Source organism: Amblyomma americanum, chromosome 1 (assembly GCF_052857255.1).
Source record: "Amblyomma americanum isolate KBUSLIRL-KWMA chromosome 1, ASM5285725v1, whole genome shotgun sequence".
NCBI lineage: Eukaryota > Metazoa > Arthropoda > Arachnida > Ixodida > Ixodidae > Amblyomma > Amblyomma americanum.
The window spans coordinates 27921981-27945967 of NC_135497.1; the positions used below are offsets into that span (position 1 = coordinate 27921981).

A 23987-nucleotide genomic window follows, 5' to 3' on the forward strand; every position below is an offset into this window, starting at 1 on the left:
TAGAAGTACTTTGCCCCGTGCCGGGATTTTGGCAGCTTATGCTTAGTGAATGCGGAGCAGTGACGGCAGACATGCTGGCGACTACATCGGCGCTTGGTGGTGATGAGGAACATTCAGCAAAAGTGTTGGGGGGTTCCGAGTACTGGTTTGGAAAGAGTAGGATCTGAATCATGGGGTGGCGGCTTCCTCATGGGGCGACGGCTTCTTGCTGGCTTCCTCTCGTGTTCGCGCCGTCACGCTTGATTCATGAATTTCAAGCGGAGGAGAGTGTCTGCTGCGCCTCCAGTCTGCTCAGACTCACTCCACGGAAATCAAGAAAACCGCACGCCCTCAGATTAGAGAAATTTAGCATAGCGCGATCCCTGGCCGCTATAGCAATCCGATTCCACAGGGAGCCGCTGCGCATGCGCAGATCGCCCCGAGGACGCCACAAGGTGCAAGGTGGCGGTCAGCTGTTTGCATGCCTGCCCCGTCGGGACCAATCAGTGCGTGTGCACTAGCGGTGCGTGAAAGCGGGTCGTGCAATGCTTAATCTCTGTATTGATACACAGTGCCGTGCTGGTTACAGCACATACGCATCGTGGGTAGGGTGGCTGCAGACACCTGGCAGGTACAGATCTGGGCGCCACGCCTGCTGGCTTCATCATACGCTCAGGTGCGCAGGTATGCACCGCGGAGTCGGAGCTTTTGTTGCGTGCGTGCCCCGTTGCGATCCCGGAGCACGAAGCATCAGTTCCAGAAACGTTATTAGTTTGGGACGAATACTTCGATATTTCGAATACCTTAATATGCGGTTCAACTCGAATATCGAGTACTTTACTATTCGACCGAATATTCGAAATTATTGAATATTCGCACAGGCCTATCTAGATTAGTTTCACCTGTGGCATGGCATTGCCCAGGTTTTGTAGGAGTCGGATAGATTGATGTCCCATGAGAGGTAGTGAAGAGTAGGTAGGATTCAGACATCACATGGACTAAGTTAGTGCCTGTGGTGATGGCGAGCACGGTGACAAATTTGTCTCGGTGGGATCTTCAGTTGGGAGTGAGGCCAGGAAGAGTAAGCGGTAGGATACGTGGTGGTGTCCGTGTAGCGGCAGTCCTTGTGTGCGTCATATCGTCGTTGGAGAAAGATTGCCCTGTAGCTGCTGCTCATCAGCTGGCACCGGGATGAATGTTACAGGGTGTCAGATCAACCTCTATTTTCTCGCCTATGGGAAAAGGAATAGGGTTGTGCCCTGTTGAGATGCAGGAAGGGGGGTGCGAAAATTAATGCAGGGCAGCCCGGCCAGTGGGGGTGAGGGAGAGTTGCTCATATTCACTGGTGAGGGTGCCTGCATGAGTTCTTGAAGGGTATTTGGATCCCTACGGCAAAGAGCCATTCTGTAGAGGAATACGGGGGTGGGCCCAGGGAGGTCTTGAAATCCTGTCGAATGAGGACATCAGTTCGTTTAGTCACCTGGGCGGTGAGACTGCTGTAAGGAATGGAGTGTGTAATGCAACTGTTTAGAAGACACTGCATAGGCGTATGACGTCAGCTTCTTTCAGGCTGTATTTACAGTTAATAATTTGACCAACTGTACGCATGACTTGGGTCCCGGTGTTTCGGAGTTTTACACTGTAAGAGGCTTTGTCATCGGCTTGAAAGTGGAGGCCGAGGATGCATATACCTAGTTGATGGATGGTATGGGGCACTCTTGCAGGAGCATTACAGGGTCCACGGGGCAGGCCTTGGTGCGAGTTTTGGGATGAAGAACCAGTAGACTGAGCGGACACCAGCTGAGTGTCTGGGGTTAGGTTGTGGTGGTGGCAAGTTGTCTTGTTGCTCAACGCACAAGCCAGAGGTTGTCCAGATGGTAAGATCATTTTCATAGAGGGCGTGATGGATATGCAGGATGTTGGCGAAAGGGGGGTTGGTGCAGAGATTGCATTGCTGCATTGAAAAGGGTAGGCGAGAGCCCAGTGGTGTGCCTTTGGGGTGCAGATGGAGCCAATCCCAATAGTGGGCTGCGGAGGCAGTCGGTGATGTAAAAGACTGTGGCCACAGTTGGTAGAGGCCAGGTTCTCCAAGATAAGAATGGCTGATGTGGTGACACGCCCCTTTGATGTCGAGGGCTAAAATAGACGTGCGAAAATAGAGATGTGGTTTTCTTGCAGTTGAAGAAGAACATCTTGTGTCTGGGTGAAAGCTAAACGCAGTGTGCTTTTACCCCCCTTTGAAAGCTTTGGTGCTTTCAAGGGAGGTTTGGAGGTGGTTCGGTATGGCATGTTCATAAAGCTTGTCGATGCAGAATGTCAGTGATATAGGGTGGGATTTTGGAGATCCGAAGGCTTGCCTGGTTTGGTTATGAGAATGATTTCAGCATGTGTCTAGTCTGCTGGGAAGGTTTGTTTTTCCCAAGATCTTATAGAAGTACTGAGTGAGGGTTTCAACAGAGTCAGAATCAAAGCTGTGAAGTGGCCGGTTTTGGATGCCATCCTTGCCTGGCGCCGTATTTCGGGTGATGGCCTGTATGGCATGGATGATTTCCGTGGTGGCGAGTGCAGTCCAGGTTGGAGGTGGTGCGGGGGCCGGTATGCAGCGGGTATGATGGTCACCGCCGCCGTGTTCGGCAGCTTGTGACGTGCTGCACCCACACTGACACCCATCACACACATGCACGCAAAAATGCTGGAAATTTCAGCCGCCGCACCGCAAGAATTATGTTTCAAGCAGCCAGAGCAACGAGGTACCACGAAGTTGGAAATTTTTCACCACGCCGCTTGTTGCAGAGTTTGCTCAATCGCTTGCATGTGAAACAGGCTTTACTAGCATAGTAAAGTGCACTGTTAGTGCACTTCTACGAAACTGTGCCGCGGAAAACGGCGCGTGGGCAGCACTGTATGGTACAGATGCATGGGTGGGTGCTGAGGCATGTGTCTGTCACCCACCTTTGCCTTGTTGCCTGCAACTTAAAAGCGCTATTTATAGGTTACAGTAAACGAGGTTTGTGTATAATTAAAGAAGCTGCCTTGAAAACAGCACAGAAGCACGCACACGTGCGCAAACTTTACCCACTCCGCACACCCTCTCACTTCGCTACTGCCTCACTTCCACCAGCAACAGCTCAGGCAGACGAAGAGCCATTGCAGTGTTTTCGGACATTCTGTGCGTGCAAATGACCATGAGGTCCACAAAGCCACATGCAAATTTTAGAGAAGCATACTGCCCATACTGGAAGTAAAAAGAAAAAGAAACAGCAGGCACAGTGTTCACATGTGCGTTCAGCTGCTACGTTTTGCCGCTGGTGCGTTTAATTTCAACAGTCCTTTGAAAAACGAAACAGCAGGGTTCTACGTATTGCGTGTCCCGGGCCAGTGCCCATTTCCGCAACGATTCATGGAGCTCCAGTGCTTAAAGTTTGGCTCCATAAGAAGGGTCTCTATACTCCATTTCATACATAACAAGCAACGCAGTGGAGGCTGCGGAACTAGTGCACCCGCCGAAACGTATTACTCCGCCACGCATCACTTGTTCCTCTCGAAGCCTTGGTGAGTGTTTGGACAAAAACAGAGTGGCATAAAACAAAGAGCTAGCATTAATAATCACAGTCGAAGTTTTGAGGCGCTCAGTGTTCGGACCCTCTGTCTATGATCCTCTCTGCGTGCGCATTACTTTTTTTGTGCGGATAGAGTCAACGCGACTCGCCTTACCAGCCGCGTATACTACCGCCATGTCTTTCTTACATTTCGAAGTCTCGATAAGATGCATGACGAAAATGTTGCAAGAGATGAATGAAGTGCAGGAGCTTGCCAGTAACAGTACTTGATATTTGTCGGAACGAAATGTGTCTCTGTTCGCTTTGGTTGCATGGTGAACTACTTTTCCAGTGCGGACTTAGCTTGCGCGAACTGGTGGGGTAGCTTTGGCAGTGTTGCTTCCCATGTATGAAACGGAGTAAAGTGATTCGCGAACAGGTAGAGAGGGAAATGAGGGAGAGAGAAAGTGGCTGGCAGCCTGTTTTACTCATCGTTAGTATAAAGGGGAGAAAGAATAATTTTTTAAGGTCATTTGCTCGGTTTATGTCACAGACCTGGAATGAACGATCCCCATCCTTTTATACAAAGGGGAGAAAGAAATCAGTTTTCAAGGTCGTTTGCTCAGTTTATGTCACAGACCTGGAACGAACGATCCCCACTCTCTGCCAGCGTGCTCATTGTTGTTGTATAGCCTTGGAACTGAGCAGCCAACTCTGGACGGCTCATGGTGTGAGGGCATGGGCTTCCCTTTTTTCTTCCATTCTTTGTGTAGTGCTGCCAACTTTGTATTTTTCTCAGTCTCGGGTTTTAGAATGATTATTACTAAAAATGACCGAAATTTTCGAAACGAGAGAAAAACATGTTCCGACCACCACTGACAAGAATGAAAAGTGGTTGCTTGCTTTGGACTCGTGCAGTCCCTGCAGTCTATAATCCGTTTCACACTGTAGGGATATATGTGATTCCCCTGCCCCATAGTAATGGCCGCATGTAATTATCACGCGATGTTATGCACGCACCGTTTGGGAGGTTTGTGAGGGGAAGGCACTCTCGTCGCCTCCGCTTCCTTTCATGCCCCGCGGCAATGCTACTGGGGAGGCTTTCACTTAGAATGGAGAGACCTCCTCTCCACAGCCCAGGAGGAGGCTCTCCTGAGGCTCGCTCATCTTTTTGTTGGAGCCATGCACATGCACTGGTCGCGCATCTCCAAAAGAAGGCCGCTGCTGTCACTGTCTCGCCCGGCCACTATGTGTGACTTGACTGCCGCGGGCCGTGAGCGAGGAGCCACGCGAGGTGAGCGGAACATCTCTCCTCTGCCATTTCACATGCATTGTCCCCTTTTGTGCTTTTTCACCTCCACACGCGAGCGGAACGCTCCCTCGCTACGGCGGTTGGTTGGTAGGTTGTTTGTTTGTTTCTACTGTATTGCTCATGAGCAATAAATGCTCTTCCGAGTAGATGACTCGTGTTTGTCCCCTCTGGCCCGAACCTGCTGTGGTGGCGACTTAACGTACTGCGAGTTGAAGGTCACAGCTTTGACTTAGGGCTGGCATGCTTTTGCTAGAAAGCGACTACTGCTTCTATCCCTTTGAGCGTATTACGAGAATAACCCCCATAATACATAGCAGTTACTGCTGCCAAAGCTAGTGCACCTCTTCACGCAACCTAAGTACATGCCCGAAAAGTAGTTCGCCATATTACCAAAGTGAACACAGGCACATTTCATTTCGACTAATATCAAGTCGAAACTTTCTGCCGCCTCCTCTGCATCGCTTGCCTTCTCTTGGAGTTCACTTTGTTACCCTTAAGGACTAGCATTACATGTCCTGCCCAAGCCCATATCTTCCTCTTGATTTCGACTAGGATGTCATTAACACGTGTTTGCTCCCTCACCCACTCTGCCTGCTTCAGGTCTCTTAACGTTACACCTATCATTTTTCTTTCCATGGCTCGCTGCGTTGCCCTAATCCTAAGTTGAACCCTTTTTGTTAGCCTCCACATTTGTGCTCCGTAGGTGACTATTGGTAAGATACGGCTGTTGTGTACTTTTCTCTTAAAGCTGCCGCAGTAGCTCGGTGGTTATGGCGCTCGGCTGCTGACTCAAAAAACGCGGGTTCAACCCCGGCCACGGCCGTTGAATTTCGATGGAGGCAATATTCTAGAGGCCTGTGTACTGTGCGATGTCAGTGCACGTTAAAGAACCACAGGTAGTCAAAAATCTCTGGAGCCCTTCGTTATGGCGTCCCTCATAGCCTGAGTGCCTTTGGGACATTAAACCCCCATAAACCATAAACCAAGACAGGGTTTATTGACTTGAAAGGCAGAGAGGTTGGCCTGAAAAATATCTGGCCTGCTACTCTGCACTGGGAACTGGAAGAGCAAAAAAAAGGAGGGTCATGATGGGGGTTGATGATGATGGAAGGAGGCAGATGAAAAAAAAAACATGAAAAAATAAATAAATAAAAGAAGGCACAGTTTCTAACATCACAAACACGAGGCAAGGTTCGTGTCACTTAAAAAGCGTGAGAGCGCTTGCGTTACCTGTGCAGTTTTCAAGCTATCTGGCCAAGCGCTGAGGGTCAAATCCTCCGAGAGGGGCCTTGTGTCCGTAGACTTGTATATGCTGGACACACCTCTAAAACATGTTCTATAGTCTCTTCAGCGCCACATGTGGTACAGTTCAGGGAGTCCGCTTGTCCTATTAAGTGCAAGTATTTGCACGTGAAGGCGACGTTTAAACGTAATCTATGGATTATGCATGCAATAGGGCGTGGTATTCCATGTGGAACTGAAAAGGTCATCGCCGGATCTAGCTGTTTAAGGCGTATGTGTCGAGTGTCTGTCAGGGCCCCGTACTTAGTCGTCGCACTCCTCATTTATTCCAAAAGGAGACAAGTGGTGTCCGGTCTAGATATTGGCACAGTTGTACGCAGGCCACTGCTGAAGGCGCTCCTTGCTTCAGCGTCGGCGGTCTCATTTCCTCATTTCCATCGAGTCTGCAGTGTCCAGGGATCCTCTGAAACACTATACGGTGGCCTTTTTCCTGAGAAAATGACAGGAGACTAATGATATCAAGAGCCAGAGCTTGGTAGGCGGTGTGGCATAGGAAGCATCCCAAAATTTGAAGCGCAGGTTTACAGTCAGTGAAAATGCACCACTCCTGAGGCGGTTCTCCGCAGATGTGGCGAATCGCTTCCAGAAGGCCTGCAAGCTCTGCAGCGGTTGAAGTAGACTTGTGTCCTAAAATGAATCTGCGGGTCGTCTGCTGAGTGGGGATTGCAAAAGGTGCTGTTGATGCCTTTGGTGACGCAGATCCATCCGTGTGTACGTGCACACAGTTTTGGTATTCTGACCAGACGTAGGCAAGAGCAAGTTGCTTCAGTCCGCTAACCGGCATCACAGATTTCTGGATTATGCCAGGGACATGCACACATACTGAAGGCTGAGCCATCACCCATGGTGACTGCAACCGATGATGCGGCAGGGCGTAGCCTGATGGCAATTCGTATCGATGGAAGCACAATGCACGTGCAAAACTGCTGTCCGGTCGCTCACCAGAAATTATCTTCAGGTGAAAGCAGTGCTGTGTAAGCGCGCGTAAATATACACGAAGTGGTTCGTGTGACAACTAAATCGATATTGGGGACGCATGAGATTCCTCAGTTGTGCCTTTGTTCGAGGCACAGCGTAGTAATCCGAGGCATATCTTGAGCGCCTGTGCTTGGACGCTCTCTAATGTCTGCAAGCAGGAAATGCTCATGGTAGAGAACACAGGAAGGCTGTAACCAATGTAGCCTATAAAGAGAGTATAGTAAAGTCTTAGCAAGGAGCGCTCCGTTGGGCCCCATTTAATGCCTGCTATGAAGCAAAGGACGTGGCAAAAAAGAGTGAGTCTTTTCTTTAGCATATTTATGTGCTTCGACCATGACAGATCGCGGTCAATGATAATGCCCAAAAATCTGTGGTGGGAGACGTAAGGTATTGCAACCCCTTGAGAAGTGTTACTGGGTAGCGGCAGACAGACTTGCACGTGGATGCGACCATAGCACATTTTTCAGCTGCTAAGTGCAAACCCTGACGTCGTAGGTACCTTGAAGTAGATGACATGGCAGGTTGTAATCTCGCGCACATTTGCGGATGTGTCGAACCCAAAGCCCAGATGCAGATCATCAGCATAGGCACTGGCGTGAATGTGAGTGGGTAGTTCACTCATCAGTCCAATCAATGCCACGTTAAATAGGGTTGGGCTGAGAACTCCTCCCTGAGGAACTCCACGGCAAACCTGATGACAGGTAGTCTCTCCATCAGGCGTAGACATGTAAACGAACCGGCCGTTGAGGTAGCTCACAATCCACGAGTACATCCGGCCGCCAGCACCTATGTCGTCAAGGGCATCAAGGATGGCGTCATGAAGTACATTATCGTAGGCCCCTTTGATGTCCAAAAAGACAGCAGCGACGAGTCGGCAACTACGTTTTTCATGTTTCACTGTCGACATGAGGTCGATTACGCTGTCAATCGAAGATTGTCCCCGCCGGAATCCGGTCATCATGTCCGGATAGAGAGCATTCTGCTCTAAAAACCATTCGAACTGCTCCAGCACCATTCGCTCCGTAACCTTACCGATGCAGCTTGCTAGTGAAACTGGCCGGTGCAAGGTAAGCTCACAAGGAGGCTTTCCAGGCTTCAAAAGAGCAGCCAGGCGGCTGATCTTCCAGTGTTCTGGAACGATTCCGGAAGCCCATGTATCATTGTAGTAACTGAGCAGCGCAGTTCGGCCTTCCATGCCAAGGTGAGGTGCAGAGGTAGCGCATCCGACTCACAACCATAAACCAAACTTTTCCCTTGAGGGATATTGGTAAATTGCCATTCATGATCAGAGAGAACCTGCTATATATGCTCCACCCCATTCTTATTCTAGTTATTTCCCTCTCATGATCCGTATCAGCGGTCACTACCTGCCCTAAGTAGATGTATTCTCTCACCGCTTCCTGCACCTCACTACCAATTGTGACTGCTGTTCCTTTGCAAGACTGCTGAACATTACTGCGGTTTTCTGCGTGTTAATTTTTAGACCCGCCATTCTGGTCTCTTTGTCTAACTCATTGATCATGCTTTCTAATTCATCTCCCGAGTGACGTAGCAAGGCAATGTCATCAGCTAAACGCAGATTACTTAGGTATTCTCCAGTAACTCTTATCACCATCTTTTCCCAATCCAGGCCCCGGTATACCTCCTGTAAACAGGCGGTAAATAGCATTGGCGAGATCTCGTGTCTTCCTGCCTGACGCCCTTCCTTATTGGAATTTTATTAGACTTTATGGAGGACTATGGCAGCTGTGCAGTTGCTAAAGACATCTTCCAGTATTTTCACATAAGACTCTTCTGCACCCTGAATCCGCAATGCCTGCATGACTGCTGAGGTTTTTCATTGAGTCAAATGCTTTCACGTAATCAGTGAAGGCTATATATAGTGGTTGGTTATATTCTGTGCATTTCTGTATCACCTGATCGATAGTGGGAATATGGTCTATTTTCGGAGTGTCCTTTATGAAAGCCTGCCTGATCATTTGGTCAATTGAAGTCTAAGGTCCTGTCTCTATTAGCGATTACCTTAGTAAATACCTTGTAGGCAATGGACAATAAGCTGATCGTCTGTAATTTTTCAAGTCCTTGGCGTCTCCTTTCTTATGAATTAGGATAGTGTTAGTGTTCTTCCAAGCTTCTGGTACGCTCGAGGTCGTAAGGCATTGCGTACTCAGTGTGGCTAGTTTTCCTAGTACAATCTCCCCTCCAGAGGTAACGCGAGAGCAAACTTGCTGTCCTTCTGGTAACATCTGGAGCATGTGCCGAGATCACAACGACAACACTGTGGGCAGTTCTGTTTGCTATTTACTCAAGCGGGCTACAAGCAAGTAGAAATTGCGCCGTTTTGTAGCCTTTGAGGCCCACTTGCCTCCAACTGCTGGTCTTAATTGTGATTGCATCATTGCATAGCTGTTGCTTCTAGCTGCACGCACGCCACGATGCCGTCCCACAGGAAGTGCGTGCGTCAAACTGAAACCAGACGAAGCAAGCATTATGGAAATGTTATTCACTTGAGACAAATAGTTCTTGAGATTTCAAATACTAGAAATTTGGATCAAATTAAATACGGTAATATTTGACTGAATATTCGAAATGATCAATTATTTGTGCAAGCTTATACTAAAGGTACCCTCCACCCCACCATTCTGCTTTACAGATGTGCAGTTAGTCTCTGATGTAACTGGGATCGTTCCCTACAGGCCTTGCTGCATACCACCAGCCGGCTTCTGAGCAGTGATGTGCACCTGCACCTGTGCCAGTTGAAGGCAGCTGCCAACCGGGCATACGTGTCACACACAGCCACCTGCGCCACCTGCAACAAGGGGTTCTCCGAGCCGGGTGATGTTGTCATGTTTCGGTGAGCATTACAGTCAGTTCAGATGCATGAACATTTGCTGCTGCCAGCACCCAAGCCTGCAGCTCATGGAGTGGTACAGTTTTTCATGCACACTCTGAGCCAACAATGGTTACACTTATTCATTGTTAGTAGATTATCCATTAGTATTGTGCACTGGATGGCACTATATGTCATTGGTGCTTCGTATATGTTTGTGTTGGGTTGTGTTCGGTTTTATGGCACATAGGTAACTAAGGCCATCATGCGCCGAGGTCAAGGTATACGAAAAGTTTCCTGCAGAATTTTTTAGAAATGTGAAAAATCATCACTGGTGTTGAGGGCCTAAACCATTAGTTTGTGCTACCCTGTGATGACAAAGGAAAGAAATTTTAGAAGTGACTAATACCAAATGCTTTAAAGAGAGCCAAGTAACCTCAATGACCATCCTTGGCGAGGCAAGGATCTCAATGCTCCCAACAAACCAAATAAAGACCTCAGCCTTCTTCTCAGGAAAGAGAAAATGGCTGAGGTGTACTATAACACTGGTGAAGAAGTGGGTCAGAATTCAGTGTTTCTCGAGAAATCCTCCTTCTCTTGAAAAGCTAAAAACGCAAGACATGCAGGGTGTCTACCGACCGGGAATACCGGGAATTGTCAGGGATTTTTAAGACGCCGGGAAAAGTCAGGGAATTGTCAGGGATATTACTAAAAAGATTGCAGAGTCAGGGAAAATAACATATGCTGGCGCGCTCGTACCAGTAGCGGCAGTCGCGGTCAGGCGCGGATTTGAGTACAGTTAAGGGCCGCCGCGGCGCATGATACATACGCCGTGGCCTCCGCGATCCGCCGCCAGCGCTTGCAGGTACGTATCACTGATACAAGGTGGCGCGCGCTACTACTCATAACGCAGAACTAGCTCAGAATCGTACAGCCGTTGTTCATCTATACTTCCAGAGGCGCGTGTATAGCGCAAATAGCACTCCATTCGTTCGTTAGTTTTCGCGTCTCCCCGTGATCGCAACTAGTCACACGCACCTGTCTCTACCGCGTGCATTTCGGTCTTCAGGTTGAAATTTCCTTTGTGTTGTGCTCCTGAACTGAAGATATTTGTGGAAGTGCTCATGTCACTGTCGAAGAAATGCTCCTTCAACCTTGATTGGACAAACCCGGAAATCTCCGCACATGCAACATGGATTAGACCCGTGCCAAATGACCCAAATAGTGCTCGCTGCACCATGTGCTGCAAGAAGTTCTCCCTGAGCAACATGGGTAAGAGGGCGATTACTAGTCATGTTGAGAGTAAGAAGCATCAAGCTGCTATGAAATCTCTGCAAAGCGTTTCCCAGACCCGAGTCGTCTCATTTTTCGAGACTGCGACAAATGCGGGCTCGTCTTCCGCGGTACCAGCGGGCATTTCGTTCGGAGGTTGCAATAGTGGTCGTAGTGCTGCGGCGATGCTTCCAACTACCGCCACAGAAGCACTTAGCCCTTCTCTGATGACGTCAGTGCGTAGCTTTCAATTGAAGAACGAAGTTACAAAGGCCGAGATCATGTGGTGCTTGAACACTATAATGACCCATGGATCTTTTCGATCAGCGGCAGCCTCTGCCTCGCTCTTTCCTTTGATGTTCCCCACTTGTGAGATCGCTACCAAAATGCAACTTGGAAAAGACAAAGTGGGATACACCATTTGTCATGGTATTGGACCATACTTTCAAGAGAAGTTGCTGTCAAGCCTGTCTAGCGTTCCTTATCTGGTGATTGCGTTTGATGAGTCGCTCAACAAAGTCACTCAGAAAGAACAGATGGATGTACTGATCAGGTACTGGGACTAAACTGATGCCACTGTGAAAACGCGCTACCTAACTTCGTGCTTCTTGGGGCACACCTGCGCAGAAGATTTGAGTGTTGCTTTTAGGGAAGCCACAGAAGGCATTAAGCAAATGAAGATTTTACAAGTGTCGATGGACGGGCCAAACGTCAACTTAAAGTTTTTGAGGTCCCTCAAGGAAGAACTTAGAGAAGCTGACAACAGTCACCAGATCCTGGACATTGGGAGCTGTGGACTCCACCTTGTCAATGGCGCATTTAAAACAGGCCACTCTGCAACGCACTGGGATCTGGTAGCATTTCTTCGTGGGAGCTATAATCTCTTCAAGTGTGCGTCAGCACGTCGCGCAGACTACACTCGCTACACGGGCAGTGTTGTGTTCCCGTTGAAGTTCTGCCCAGTAAGGTGGCTCGAGAATAGGAAGGTGATCTCGAGAGCGCTTGACATTCCGAACTTACTGAAATATGTGGAATGCTCCAAGGAAGCAAAAAAGTCGCCAGCAAGCGCTAGCTTCAGCACTGTTGAAAAGGCAGTAGGTGACAGGATGCTGCCTGTGAAATTGGCTTTTATGCTGTCAATTGCTGAAGAACTCGAGCCATTTCTGGCTGAATTTCAGACGGACAAGCCCATGCTGCCGTTCGTTGCTCCTGCTCTGGATCGCCTGTTACGGTCATTGCTTGGTAGAATCATCCGAAAAGAGATCCTCCAAGCTACCAACACGTCCTCCAAGCTGCTTAGGATTGACTTGGAGAACCCAGATAACATGGTTTCTGCTGCTGCATTCGACATTGGGTTTGCTGCGAAAAATGAGTTTCGCAAGATCCCAAAACCGTCGCAACTGACTGTGCTCAGCTTCAAAAAAGACTGTATTTTTTTCGTGAAGAGGTGTTCACAAAAGGTGATGGAAAGGTCACCTTTGCAATACAAGTTGACCAGAGGTGCAAGCTGCTTGGACCCTGCTAGTGCGTTGTCCCCAGAGGCTGGTGCTAAAAAACTGTGCATGGCACTGGAGGTGCTAACGGAGCACCAGTGGATGACTGGCTTGGAAGCTGAGCGTACCCACCGTTCCTCTGTCAAGGTATGCTCATTGAGCTCGGTACAGGTGGCATTGAGGAGCTTTGACAGAAAGGAACAGAGGCTGGATGCGCTCTGGTTTGAGTTCTGTTCACGGGACCATAAAGAGCTATTTTTGTTCGTCAAGCTAATTCTTTGCATGTCTCATGGCAATGCAGCTGTGGAATGAGGATTTTCTGTAAACAAAGAATGCCTTGTCGAAAACCTCAAAGAAGAGTCACTGATTGCACAGAGAGTGGTGTATGATGCAGTTTCAGCTGTTGGAGGGGTTGCCAAAATTGATGTTACAAACACAATGATGCAAATGGTTCGCGGTGCCAACGCCCGATGGAAGGAGGAGTTGCAAAGAAAGAGGCAAGAGAGATTGGATGCATCAGATGCTGAAAGGAAGAAGAAGAGAGTGGCTGCTCTTGTCAAGGAGCTTCAACACAAGAAGCAAAAGCTCATCAGCGATGCACAGTTGCAGGCTTCTCGTCTTGAGGAAGAAATTATCTCCCTGAAACATGCCTGAAACAACTAGTCAATGATATTTTACCTTCTTCAATAGTGGATAAGTGGTTTTATGTACCTGAATAAAATATTTTGCTTTGAGTGCAATGCCTACCTGTGCAATATATTGCGTCTTTATAGCAGTGGTCTAAATTATTTTCCAGACGTGGGTCAGGGAATTTTATGGAAATGGTCAGGGAAAACCTGGAAAAGTCAGGGAATTTGAAAATAACAATTTGGTAGACACCATGACATGTCACCAGTTGTATTATCTCCTAAGAGCAGTGTTGAATGAAGAGGAATCCATTTGTTATGAAATTGAATGAAGCACTTTTTTCTTTGTTTTCTAATTTCGCACAAGAGAATATAAAATGTTATTTACTGTAAGTTTGCCTCCACATTCTTCACACACAGGTTTGTCTTGTTCTGTTAGCAGAAAGTTGTGTGTCAAGTGTGTGTGGCCTGTTCGAAGACAGCAGAGAATCACTTCCTTGAAGCGTTCCTGGTGCACACATGACTTCTATTCACCTAAAACCGGCTTTATCAAGCTTAGTTTATTAATTAATTTGTTGCTGCAAGCTGACTGCCAATTTTCTTAATTTACCTTGTACTAAGTTCATGCAATCCTTAAAAAGGCATATTTACTTTCTTTATTTCCTTGCCACGAGCTTGAGTAGCGCACAAATCTGCTCTTTCGTTGCCATTTATTCAGACACGACTCGGTACTCAGCAGGGTTCTATGTTTTGCCCCTGAGCTGCGGCTGTGGTTATGTTGTCTGTGGTGTCGCCAAGTAGCAGAGTGATTGTGTTTCTAGAGTGAAGAGCCGTGAGAACCCTTAGTGAGTCTGTGTATATGATACTGCTTGCAAGGCTCTCGTTTACTATTTTTTCTACAGCCACACAAATGGCACAACGTTCGGCAGTGAAAAGGGATGTACACTGTGAAGGTCATACTATTTCCTCCCAGTTTCCTCGTACCGCAGTGCTCCCAAAGTAAACATCTGTTTTCGAACCATCAGTATAAAAATTCGTGAAGCCATCGTATTCTTCCTCAATTGCTTGTATGATATCTTGTTGTGGAGTTTATTTTTTACAGAACTGTGTCAGAGCGAAATCGCAGATTGCAGGAAGCTTGCACCACGGCGTTACTGGATCTTGTCTTTGGGCACTGTCAAGTAATGTGTCCTGCGTATTGAGATTCTGGCATATCTCTTCAAATCGCAAGACCAGTGGCCAATAACATCAGGTGTTGGTGAATATTAATCTAGAAGGACATTTCGTTACAACTGGATAGCAGATTTGCTATTGTAGAGACCTTACTATAAGGACATATGCACAAGTTAGAGCGACTCTTCTAATTTCAAGTAGAGGTTCATTTGTTTTTACATATTTTGCATAGAGGCTGACTGTGGCAGATGTCCTGTATGCGCCACACAAGAGGCGTAGGCCTGAGTTGTGTACTCAATCCAATTTTTTTTAGGTATGGCAGTCTTGCTGAACCGTACACAATGCACCCATAATCTCGGGAGGAACACACCAGCTGCTACTTCAGCCATTTGCTGCCGCAGCTTGATCAGATACTCTGACATAGCCTTATTTAGGCCCGTAGGAGGTGTCCATTTCCCTGTCCATGTCTTTTGATGGAAACTTAATGAACCTTGCGTGACGCGCCCATACATAACCTCAAACGGGGACGCTCCCGTGATCTCGTGTGGAACTTCTCGGTATGCCTACAGCATGCATGGAATAAACCGGTCCCATCCACGCGCGTGGTCACTTATTATGTGCTTGAGCATCGCCTTGAACGTGCCGTTCAAGCGCTCAGTGATGCCATTGCTTTGCGGATGCTCTGGCGTTGAAAACCTCATGTTTATCCCCAAGCGCTGCATGAGTTCTCGAGCCAGTGCTGAGGTGAAGTTTGTTCCCTGTTCGCAGCAAATCAGTTGAGGGACGCCGAACCGCGTGAAAGTGTCGAGAAGCGCTTCACACGTGGCCTTAGCTGTTAGTGAACGCAGCGGTATCACCTCTGGCCACCTGGAACATATATCGATAACACATAAAGCGTATCAATGTCCCCGTGCTGATACGGGCTCTATAGATCCAATGCAGTCCAAATAAATCACTTCGAAAGGTTCCCTTGGCCAAGTAAGCGGTGTGATCGGTACCCTATCTGTCGTCTTTCTCCTCGAAAGCGTTTGACAAGTATGGCAGGTTTGGCAATGCCGTCTGACGTCGGCAGCTAGGCTAGGCCAGAAAAATGCACTATGGATACGCTGCTTAGTTTTCTTTTCAGAAAAGTGTCCTCCGCAGGTCATATCATGTGCAAAAGTCAGCACTTCTTTCCGATGACTCTGCGGGAGTACAAGCTGTCGACACTGTCTGCCATGCAACACTTCCTGATGAAAGAGTAGTCCTCCTTCTATTACCATTTTATGCGTTTCAGCCTGCACCTGTGACCAAGAATCTGCCAGGGAGGCATCTCCTCTTTGCTCACTAGCGAACGTAGGGTCCGCCATGCTCTCGTCTGTCTGCGGTGGTGCGAGCTGTGTGCCTTCTGATGCCCCGTTCTCCTCTGCTCTCTCGCTTGGTTCAAATTCCAACTCCCGTAATCTGTTCTGATCGTGTTGTGCGATCTTGGTTTCTGCTTGTATTATCCTTACCGCGAGATCAGCGGCTTCTCTTTGCTCTCTTTTGAGTGCCTCGAAAACGTCCGGGGTTCGTAGGGCATCGACCTCTCCAGTTAGCTCATCCGTAACCGCGCGTAAAGTGACTAGTTGCGGGACTGCGCTGCTATCTTCCGTGGGCAAGCCCTGTGGAACATAAAAGAGCTCGGCTGTTACGGTGTGCCCAAACGCACCTCGTAAGCGTGCCGTCCCACTTCCCTGCTTCCGGACTTCCTCAGGCACCACTTTTCGTCTCAACACGGTGATGTCTGCACCTGAATCGAGGCACGCTTTGAGCGGTTGTTCCCCACATACGAGGTCCACCCATGTCAGCCGTGATACTGGCGCCAAACCTCGTGTTGCCACCTCAGCTCGCGTTACGGATTCGACTGCGGCTCTCGCTGTCATCTTTGCGTCCTGCCGGTGATGACCTCGCTCATTACCACACTCTACATTGGGCCTATTCTGTGGGCAGTTCCACTGCACGTGACCAAATTTACCACAGCCATAGCATTTTGGCGGTTCCCTGTGCTCGTCCTTGGATCGATTTCCTTGGTTCCATGGCTCGCTCGGCTTTGCCTCATACTTTTTTGGCCCCTCTGCAGCCCTTTGACGGCGTCTACGCCTACTGTGTTCATATTGTTCGGCAAGTTGCGCAAGCTCCTTGGGTTTCAACCACTTATCTGTCTCCTGTTGGAGAACGTACTCGCGCATTTCGTCCGGCATAGTCTGCTTAGCGCAGTCTGCCACCATCAAGGCCCGAACGTCCTCTTATGTTTTCACTTTCCTACTGTGCAAGTAGTAACCCAGCATTACGTCCAATTTGGTGACAAACTGACCCCAGCTTTCGGCATCTTTTCTACAAGTGTAGAACCTCCGCATGTATTCTTCAGCAGTCAATCTGAGCTCTGCGAGTATTAGCTCCCGAATTTCCTCGAAACTCATTACCGTGTCGACCAACAGGTAAGCCACGAGTGCCCGAGTTTTTTCATTCAGGAAGGGCATTATAATTGGCCCCGCGATGTCATTCGTGATCTCGCAGGCCCTTATCATATTTTCGGCGCTTTCGAACCATGCAGGAATGAGGTCGTCCGACTGCGGCATTGGCGCGAAGACTGCCCTTAGGTCATCTGCGTGCCAACCCAATTTTTCCCTTCTGCTGCCATTTCCCGGGGTGCCCTGACCTCTCTGAATCAGCGTCTGGAGCTGAATTTTTAGCCTAAGAGCTTCAATCTCGAGCTCCTGCTCCCTCAAGCGCGCGCTGCCCTGGCTGCTGTCACTCGCCTGGGTGTTAGCGCTCTGCCCATCCATAATCGTCACGTTCTCCGTGTCTTCCCCATCAGAGTCCGTGTCACTAGCGTTTTGACTTCCCACGCGCAGCTTCTGTGCTCGGGTAGTGACTGACATCGCGTTCCCGGAGAAAACGGGAAAGGGCCCATCTGTGTTCTGCAGTCTTCTTGTTCGTGCTGCACTGGGTCGGTGTCTGTTTTTCCGCTGTCCACGTTCAACTGGTGGAGGAAGGGGTGGGAGTCTCACCGGTTCTCACTGCGGTGCCCGTCACGTCCTCCAGGCTGATGAAGTCGCCAGCGACAGATGCCGCCGAAGTCGCCGCGCTTCGCTCCTTCGGTCCGCTTCTCTCGCTCCTCGGCCTCACTTTGGTCCCCGGGGCTTCTCACCAAGATTTTGTGCCCCGTCAATCTTAGGAAGGTACTACCTCCAACCGCTCTGCAGGAAGCCGCTCAGACGATCCTGGTCACGGCACCAGTTAAGAGGTTCCAATCAATCCTGGTCACGGCACCAGTTAACTTTCTTGCCCTCCTTCTGATGGTATGGCCAATTTGAGCTGGTCGGTTGCTCGTCGCGAGCAGTGGATGGTGATGGCATGCTGGCCAGTGATTGATACACGGAGGTTAGCAGTACAAAGGGATTAGCGGTCTTCGTCCGCTCGTCTAGCGACACGTTGCCGGTTGGGGCAGCAATTCCAACTTCTTGGCAAACAAATTGATTTATTCAAAACAAGATCGACATAAAAAAGCAGGTGAGCAAAAGGCAGTTTAAAAGGGCAGTTTTAAAAGGGCTGTTAAAAAAAAGGTTGTTAAAAACGGCCGAGCTTGAGACTCAGCGCGCTCGTTCTCAGTCATTGTTTCCAGCGGGTTTTAACCCCTTCGATAATTGGGCAGAGCTTTAGTAGATCAGCTCTTGCCCAATTTGAACCAATATCAATGCAATGGCACCGTATGTACAGGTGGGCGGAGCCCAGGGCTCACCGGTCCGAGCCCAGTGGACCCCGCACCTCCTGGAACGTGCAGGGCACGTGACTCCGCGTACGCAGCTGGCTGCATGTGCATTCCATCGATTCCCACGCATCGGATTTGCCGTCTCCGCTGACCGTAAAGGGATGTTTTCAGCGGGACAAGGTCGTCGGCCCCCTACCGGTCAGCAGGGGATGACTCGGCACCAGAGCCGAAAGGATTAGTGCCGGTAGCCGGCATCGCTTCTAAGTTAACATACATCCTAGTCGAAATCAAGAGGAAGAAATGGGCTTGGGCAGGGCATGTAATGCGAAAGAAAGATAACCGCTGGTCCTTAAGGGTAAAGAAGTGGATTATAAGAGAAGGTAAGCGTAGCAGGGGCCGGCAGATGGTTAGGTGGGCGGATCAGATTAAGAAGTTTGCAGGCATAGGGTGGGCACAGCTGGTAAAGGACGGGGTTAATTGGAGAGCTGGGAGAGGCCTTTGCCTTGCAGTGGGTGTAGTCAGGCTGAGGATGATGATGATGATGGCAGGTTGCAACACCAGACTGGATTACAATAGCAACACCTCCAGAAAGCCTACCCGCTTGCTCTCGATCACACTGAAAGGCTTTACATTTTTTTTAATTTTTGTATGTTTAGAACATAGATTAGTTTCCTGTAGGCATGAAGCCACAAGAAAAAACGAGTTTAAAATATCTGTCACATCACTGTAGTTTTTTCAATGTCCCCAACAGTTCCAACTAATTAGGAATGCCATGTTGAATAAGTTTTGGGAGTGCATTAAAAACCTATGTTCCTGGTTTTGAGGGTCCTGTTACTGGGGCTCTCTCTTCTTTTTCGCTCAAGAGAGCTGTGCCACCGCTACAGCAGGGGTGAATTCTGAGTTGTGTCCATCGCTAGACGCTCTGGAGGCCCGCGGGGAACCCATGGGTGTACAGGCCTTGCGGGCGGCCGGCTAAGGGGCTAGCAGGCCCTTTTTAGGGATGGCAGGGCCACGTCTGCCGAGGGCGAGGATGGCCCTGCCAGAGACTTTGCCTGGGAAGTGGCAGGAGCCAGGTGTGGTGCTTCGCCCCTGTGTGCCACATCCGCGAAGTTTGTCTTTGCCATGAATGATACAGCGAACAACCGTGGCGGCACAACTCGGTTAGAATGAACGAGGAGAAGCCTTACACTTTTCTCTGCAGTCGTAAAACTCGTGTTGTAAACTTGGAAGCACAAAAAACCGGACGACGGACAGAGTAAGGGAACACAAAAAACAGGTTCACGAGCGTTTTTTGTGTTCCCTTACTCTGTCCGTCGTCCGGTTTTTTGCACTTCCAAGTTTACAACATGCATCACCAACTAGCCCGGCAGCTTGCTCTCCTGAACTGTAAAACTCGTGATTCCGGTAAGGGCGGAGAGGGAAGATAGTCTCCGGTCCTCCGAGTGCCCGTGACACTGTCCCCTGAAAAGAACATTGGGACCCAAAAACGCAGTAAAAGAAGGCAAAACATTGCCAAAAAAACAGCACAGTTTCACCAAATGCTGCCGTCGAAAACTCAATGCCTTGAAAGGCGACACTTGCACTGGTGAAAGACGAGGCAAGCTTTTGCTTTAGCATCCTACTGTGCAAGAGGAGGAACGGCAGCGACTGGCGGCCACCCTTTGTCATTGGCAAGTCTTTAGCACTTCGATGCTTCAGGAGGTACACGTTGCCTTCTTTGGCTGTGGTGACAATTCTTGCCGCCAAATTTCAAGCGCAAGTTTCAGCCACAGGACATGGCCGTCATTCACGCACTTGGGATGTCCTATCATGGTTCATCATGCAACTCATGATGATAGCAATTCACACACCAGGTGGCGATGTTCCATTTTGGATATCTTTTTTCGCTGCCGTGTGAGGGGTTGCTTCCACAAGCATGCTTTTTGGGCCAAGGAACAACTGAGAATACTGTCGAACATCCGCGTGATTAAAAGCATGTCGATTCGTAGCAATGTGTTGTTGATGCACAGATTGCCGGACATGATTTTGCCTGAGATGGCTTCGTTGGTGCGGATTATGATGCAGGAATTGCAAATTTATAAACTGACAAAGCCGTTGTACACGATGTACGAGCAATGCCTGACTGCCGAGAATCTCATAATGATGACGAGGGGGACGACCTGCCACTAGTTGCCATGAACGAATTAACCACGAGTTGTATTCTGTTCTTAAAGCAGCTTGATTGTTGGCACTCGGGGCCTTCACGAGGCACATTTAGTATGACCACTCTTGAAGCCTTGGAAAGTGCCATGATTTGGTTTCCTATGAAGAAGCCGACCTGCATAACGAACTTTTGTAACAAACTCCAGTTTCATTGGGCTTGGTATTTCTGCCTGTAAAATGAGAAGTCCACCTACTAAGATCCTCGGATAGAAAGAAAGTAATTCGCTTGACCATCAGGTTCTTTATAGGTGGGCTCAACTGTATTAGGCATTAACCACCTGTAGAAGTTGGGAGGCCAAGGTAACTGTGAAGCCTCACATTTGCAGAGGTGGTGCTTTAGGATGGTTGCGGTGATATGGGGGCAGTCTTCCACCCCCACCCCACTCCATGTATGTGGAGTTTTCACCTGCTAACCTTGGAGAGGTCCGTACTCGACGAAACAAGGGGAGGGACGATAAGGCGTGTACACTCATATGCTATTTATTCCTCTTGTAAATAATACACAGATTGGACCAGCTAGCTACAAAACATCAACAGGGCATTCCTCAGAAGTATAAGGCTGCGTAAGAAGGGCTTCTGACTTACTGGCTGAGCAGAGGCGTGACTTTGGCGATATCGGTGACGAGCATTTGCACATGCTGAGAACTGCTGCATTGCACGATGGCCCTTTCCATGTGCACCATATTCGCTGGGCAAAGCCATCCCTAGGCGCTTGCCGAGGGGGGAGGTGACAGTGCAGGACAAGATTTCCGGTATACCTGCCACGAGAGGAAGCGAGAGCACAAGGCCACAACTGCTCGCGAGACTGGGTCCAGAAGAACCTTTCAAGTGTTTCAGAATGCCACGTGGGCGTCTAGGTGGCATTCCCGTCGCTACTTTGTGATCTGTGATGGTTAGCCACGTCAAGATAGAGGGTGAAACAGTTTTTTCATGTGGTGTCTACTTTCTTTACATTCGTCGTGAGCCCTTGCTTGGTGGTGCCTTTGGCACTCTACCCATGAAGCAAGAAACTTGCTTTTTGTAAAGATTTAACCCGTATATGCCTAATGTTCTGCATTTAGGACATCGCTTTTTTGTGCAGTAACTCTAAAAATACTGTAAGAGCTTCCACTCGCTGGCGTAGGTTCAAGAGGCTCTAAACTTTCCCTGTGCAAGGGTAGTAGTGTGTAGGTTCATTTTTATGCACCATTGTGGGTCTGTTTGATTCACCTGCACTACATGAACTGGTTCTCGCAGTGCTGCACTTCGCCATTTATTCCAGCGGTGCAACATGGTGCCCTTTGCATGACGCCATTCATTTCAGAAAGGTGCAGACATCGTGCAGGTCTAGTTCAGGAAAAGTTCAGGAAAACTGTGCACCTCCTCAGAGGTTGGTGTCAAAATCATGGAGCTGCAGCTGCCATGGAAGCAGACAGTGCTATGCGTGCCGATGGCTTGCGCTTTGCGATAAACGGCAAAGAGACTAATTCCACTTATCAACAGCGATGACGAAGGGAGGAGGATGGTGGCCCTCGCCAGCACCTTACACCTCTCGACGGACCTGTCACCAGAGTCTTTCCTGTAGACCAATAAAATAATAATATTACTCGAAGCTTGTTATGTTAACTAAAAAGCACAAACGTGCATGCAGCATGACGCCCGTTGTTGTAAAAACCACATGTAACTCAATGCACGCACACCTCAATCGTGTTCAGTAAATTTAGAATACATGTGCATTTTGCTTAGCTGCCGCAAGGTTGCATCGAGGCTGATTCATGGCAACACTTTGCTGTGATGTGCTGTTTCAAAATTCTTCACCCGGTTCGGGATGTTGGTGGCCGTTGATGTGGTCGGCATTCTACTGGCTGCAATTTGATGCTAACGCCAAAGCTAGCAGATGACCATGCTTGCACTTGACCATTTGTTTGGGAAGCAGCCAGTGCCAAGCTGTACTTGAACTGCAGGAACTGGAGCTGCAGGCGAATCGAACGGGCCTTGTGTGCGTTCAGAAATATCTGCCAGTATTCTCTGGACACCATTTTCAGATTCGACCCCACCAACTGCATTGTGATTCTGCAAGAAAAACATAGTTTTTGCACATAAGAAATGCAATTTTAAAGTCTATATCAAACGTTTGCAGCTTTACCACATGTAACAGGTAGCAAATCGGCCTAATACCCTACTTTGTAAGATGGCCTAAAGGTCTGTGTTGAGAATAATATTTGCACCTTTTATTAATAAAAGATTGATTCTGAATTCTGAAGAGAAATAAACATCTTATGTCAGAAAATATTTTAATCTTTTCAAGTTTCTGAAGTTTTGGCATATACAGGTCAAGTAAACACCTTGGTGCGGCTGTAAAACCTTTTCCTTATATGGTCCTCATCACCAACACTTGTGACAATGCTTTCCTTGAAGTGCAAGACTACCTTATGGTACACTTCAAAAAGGTTGTGCTTTTGACATTGGAATATGGCTGTAGCATGGGAAACCCCAAATGGAAGTCTTGTGTTCTGGAATGGACAAACTTCAACTTGTTAAAAAAATTTGCTGGTGCGCGTCTTGTAATCTTAGTTTTAAAGTGCAATTTATAGCTCTCCATTTCTGCAATGGGGTAACTTTTTGTGCGTGCTGGCAGATGCTGTGTTTGTGGTCAGTGCTGTTTGTCTCCCCCTCACACAGTGTGTTTTACCTGCTTGGTGATGGATGGGAGAAAACAGTGGATTGTTGCTGGTTGAGGTTGACTGTTTGGGATTCAGTTGCAGACACTGCTATCATGGAGCTTGCCTGGAGGCACTAGGACCTGGTGAGCGGGCTTGCTGTCAGCTCTGCACATCAAGGCCACCAGCCAGTGGAAAGGGCCCCTCTCAGGTGCTTGCCTTCAGCCATGTTATTCTACCAAAGCATGGCAGTCGCATGCTGGAGTGAACATGGCTTCATTTCATGGGGGAACCTTTGCTAGAATGAGGGTATTTTGAATGAACATACAATGTGCTTTCACAGTCCTGGATGAAATGGAGCAAATTTCATGCATAACAGTGATTCTTGTAAGCCTGAAGTTATCTGTTTTTACACCCAGGCTGTCTCTGCTCGAACGCCACAAAACATGCCAGCTGCACTGCACAAATTGCCAATGCAGCTCAAGGACAACCTTCAGCTGCGTTTGGCACCAGCACGCCTTCCAGACATCAAGATGGATGCCTGAGTGGAAACCCCGGTCATGTCTTGCTGCAGTTCAGTGGTAGGCCTAGGCCAGTGCAGGTGGCCGTTTGCACTCCTGTTCCCCAAAGGGAGCTGGGATTGATTGTACAGAACTGAGAAATTATAAAATATTATACCTTCACTTGGTGCTATTGTATCCACCGCTACAAGCTAACAATGATCAAGTTGTGTACGGCTGTTTCAAGGCAAGCACTTGCAGAATTTGGTAAGTAAGGTAGTGCTGGTGATGGAGGTTGAACAAATGCTCTCAGGACGCTGGCTGTAAACGCGCAGCACAGCTGAAGTCTATGCTTAGCACATTCCATAAAGCACTCGTAACCCAGCCAAAACGCAATCTGCGCACACTT

General features: G+C 48.6%; 2 protein-coding genes across 2 annotated transcripts in view; both read left to right on the forward strand.

The window, feature by feature from the left end:
• The window catches only part of Vps8 (vacuolar protein sorting 8), a 201730-nt gene extending 177969 nt beyond the window's left edge, over positions 1–23761 (forward strand). The window contains 3 exon segments of the mRNA XM_077645110.1: positions 9807–9964; positions 23178–23289; positions 23498–23761. Coding sequence (XP_077501236.1) covers positions 9807–9964; positions 23178–23289; positions 23498–23623 — 396 coding nt within the window. The 3' untranslated portion in view covers positions 23624–23761.
• On the forward strand, positions 10585–13439 carry LOC144112022 (uncharacterized). Its single transcript, XM_077645102.1, has one exon. It carries the CDS (start codon positions 11887–11889, stop codon positions 13015–13017), a length of 1131 nt encoding a protein of 376 aa, XP_077501228.1. The 5' UTR covers positions 10585–11886; the 3' UTR covers positions 13018–13439.
• Positions 23762–23987: the final 226 nt, after the last annotated feature.

What these genes read in the sequence shown, in the direction of transcription:
- LOC144112022 (XM_077645102.1), top strand. Translation starts at nt 11,887, where the DNA reads ATGAAGATTTTACAAGTGTCGATGGACGGGCCAAACGTCAACTTAAAG.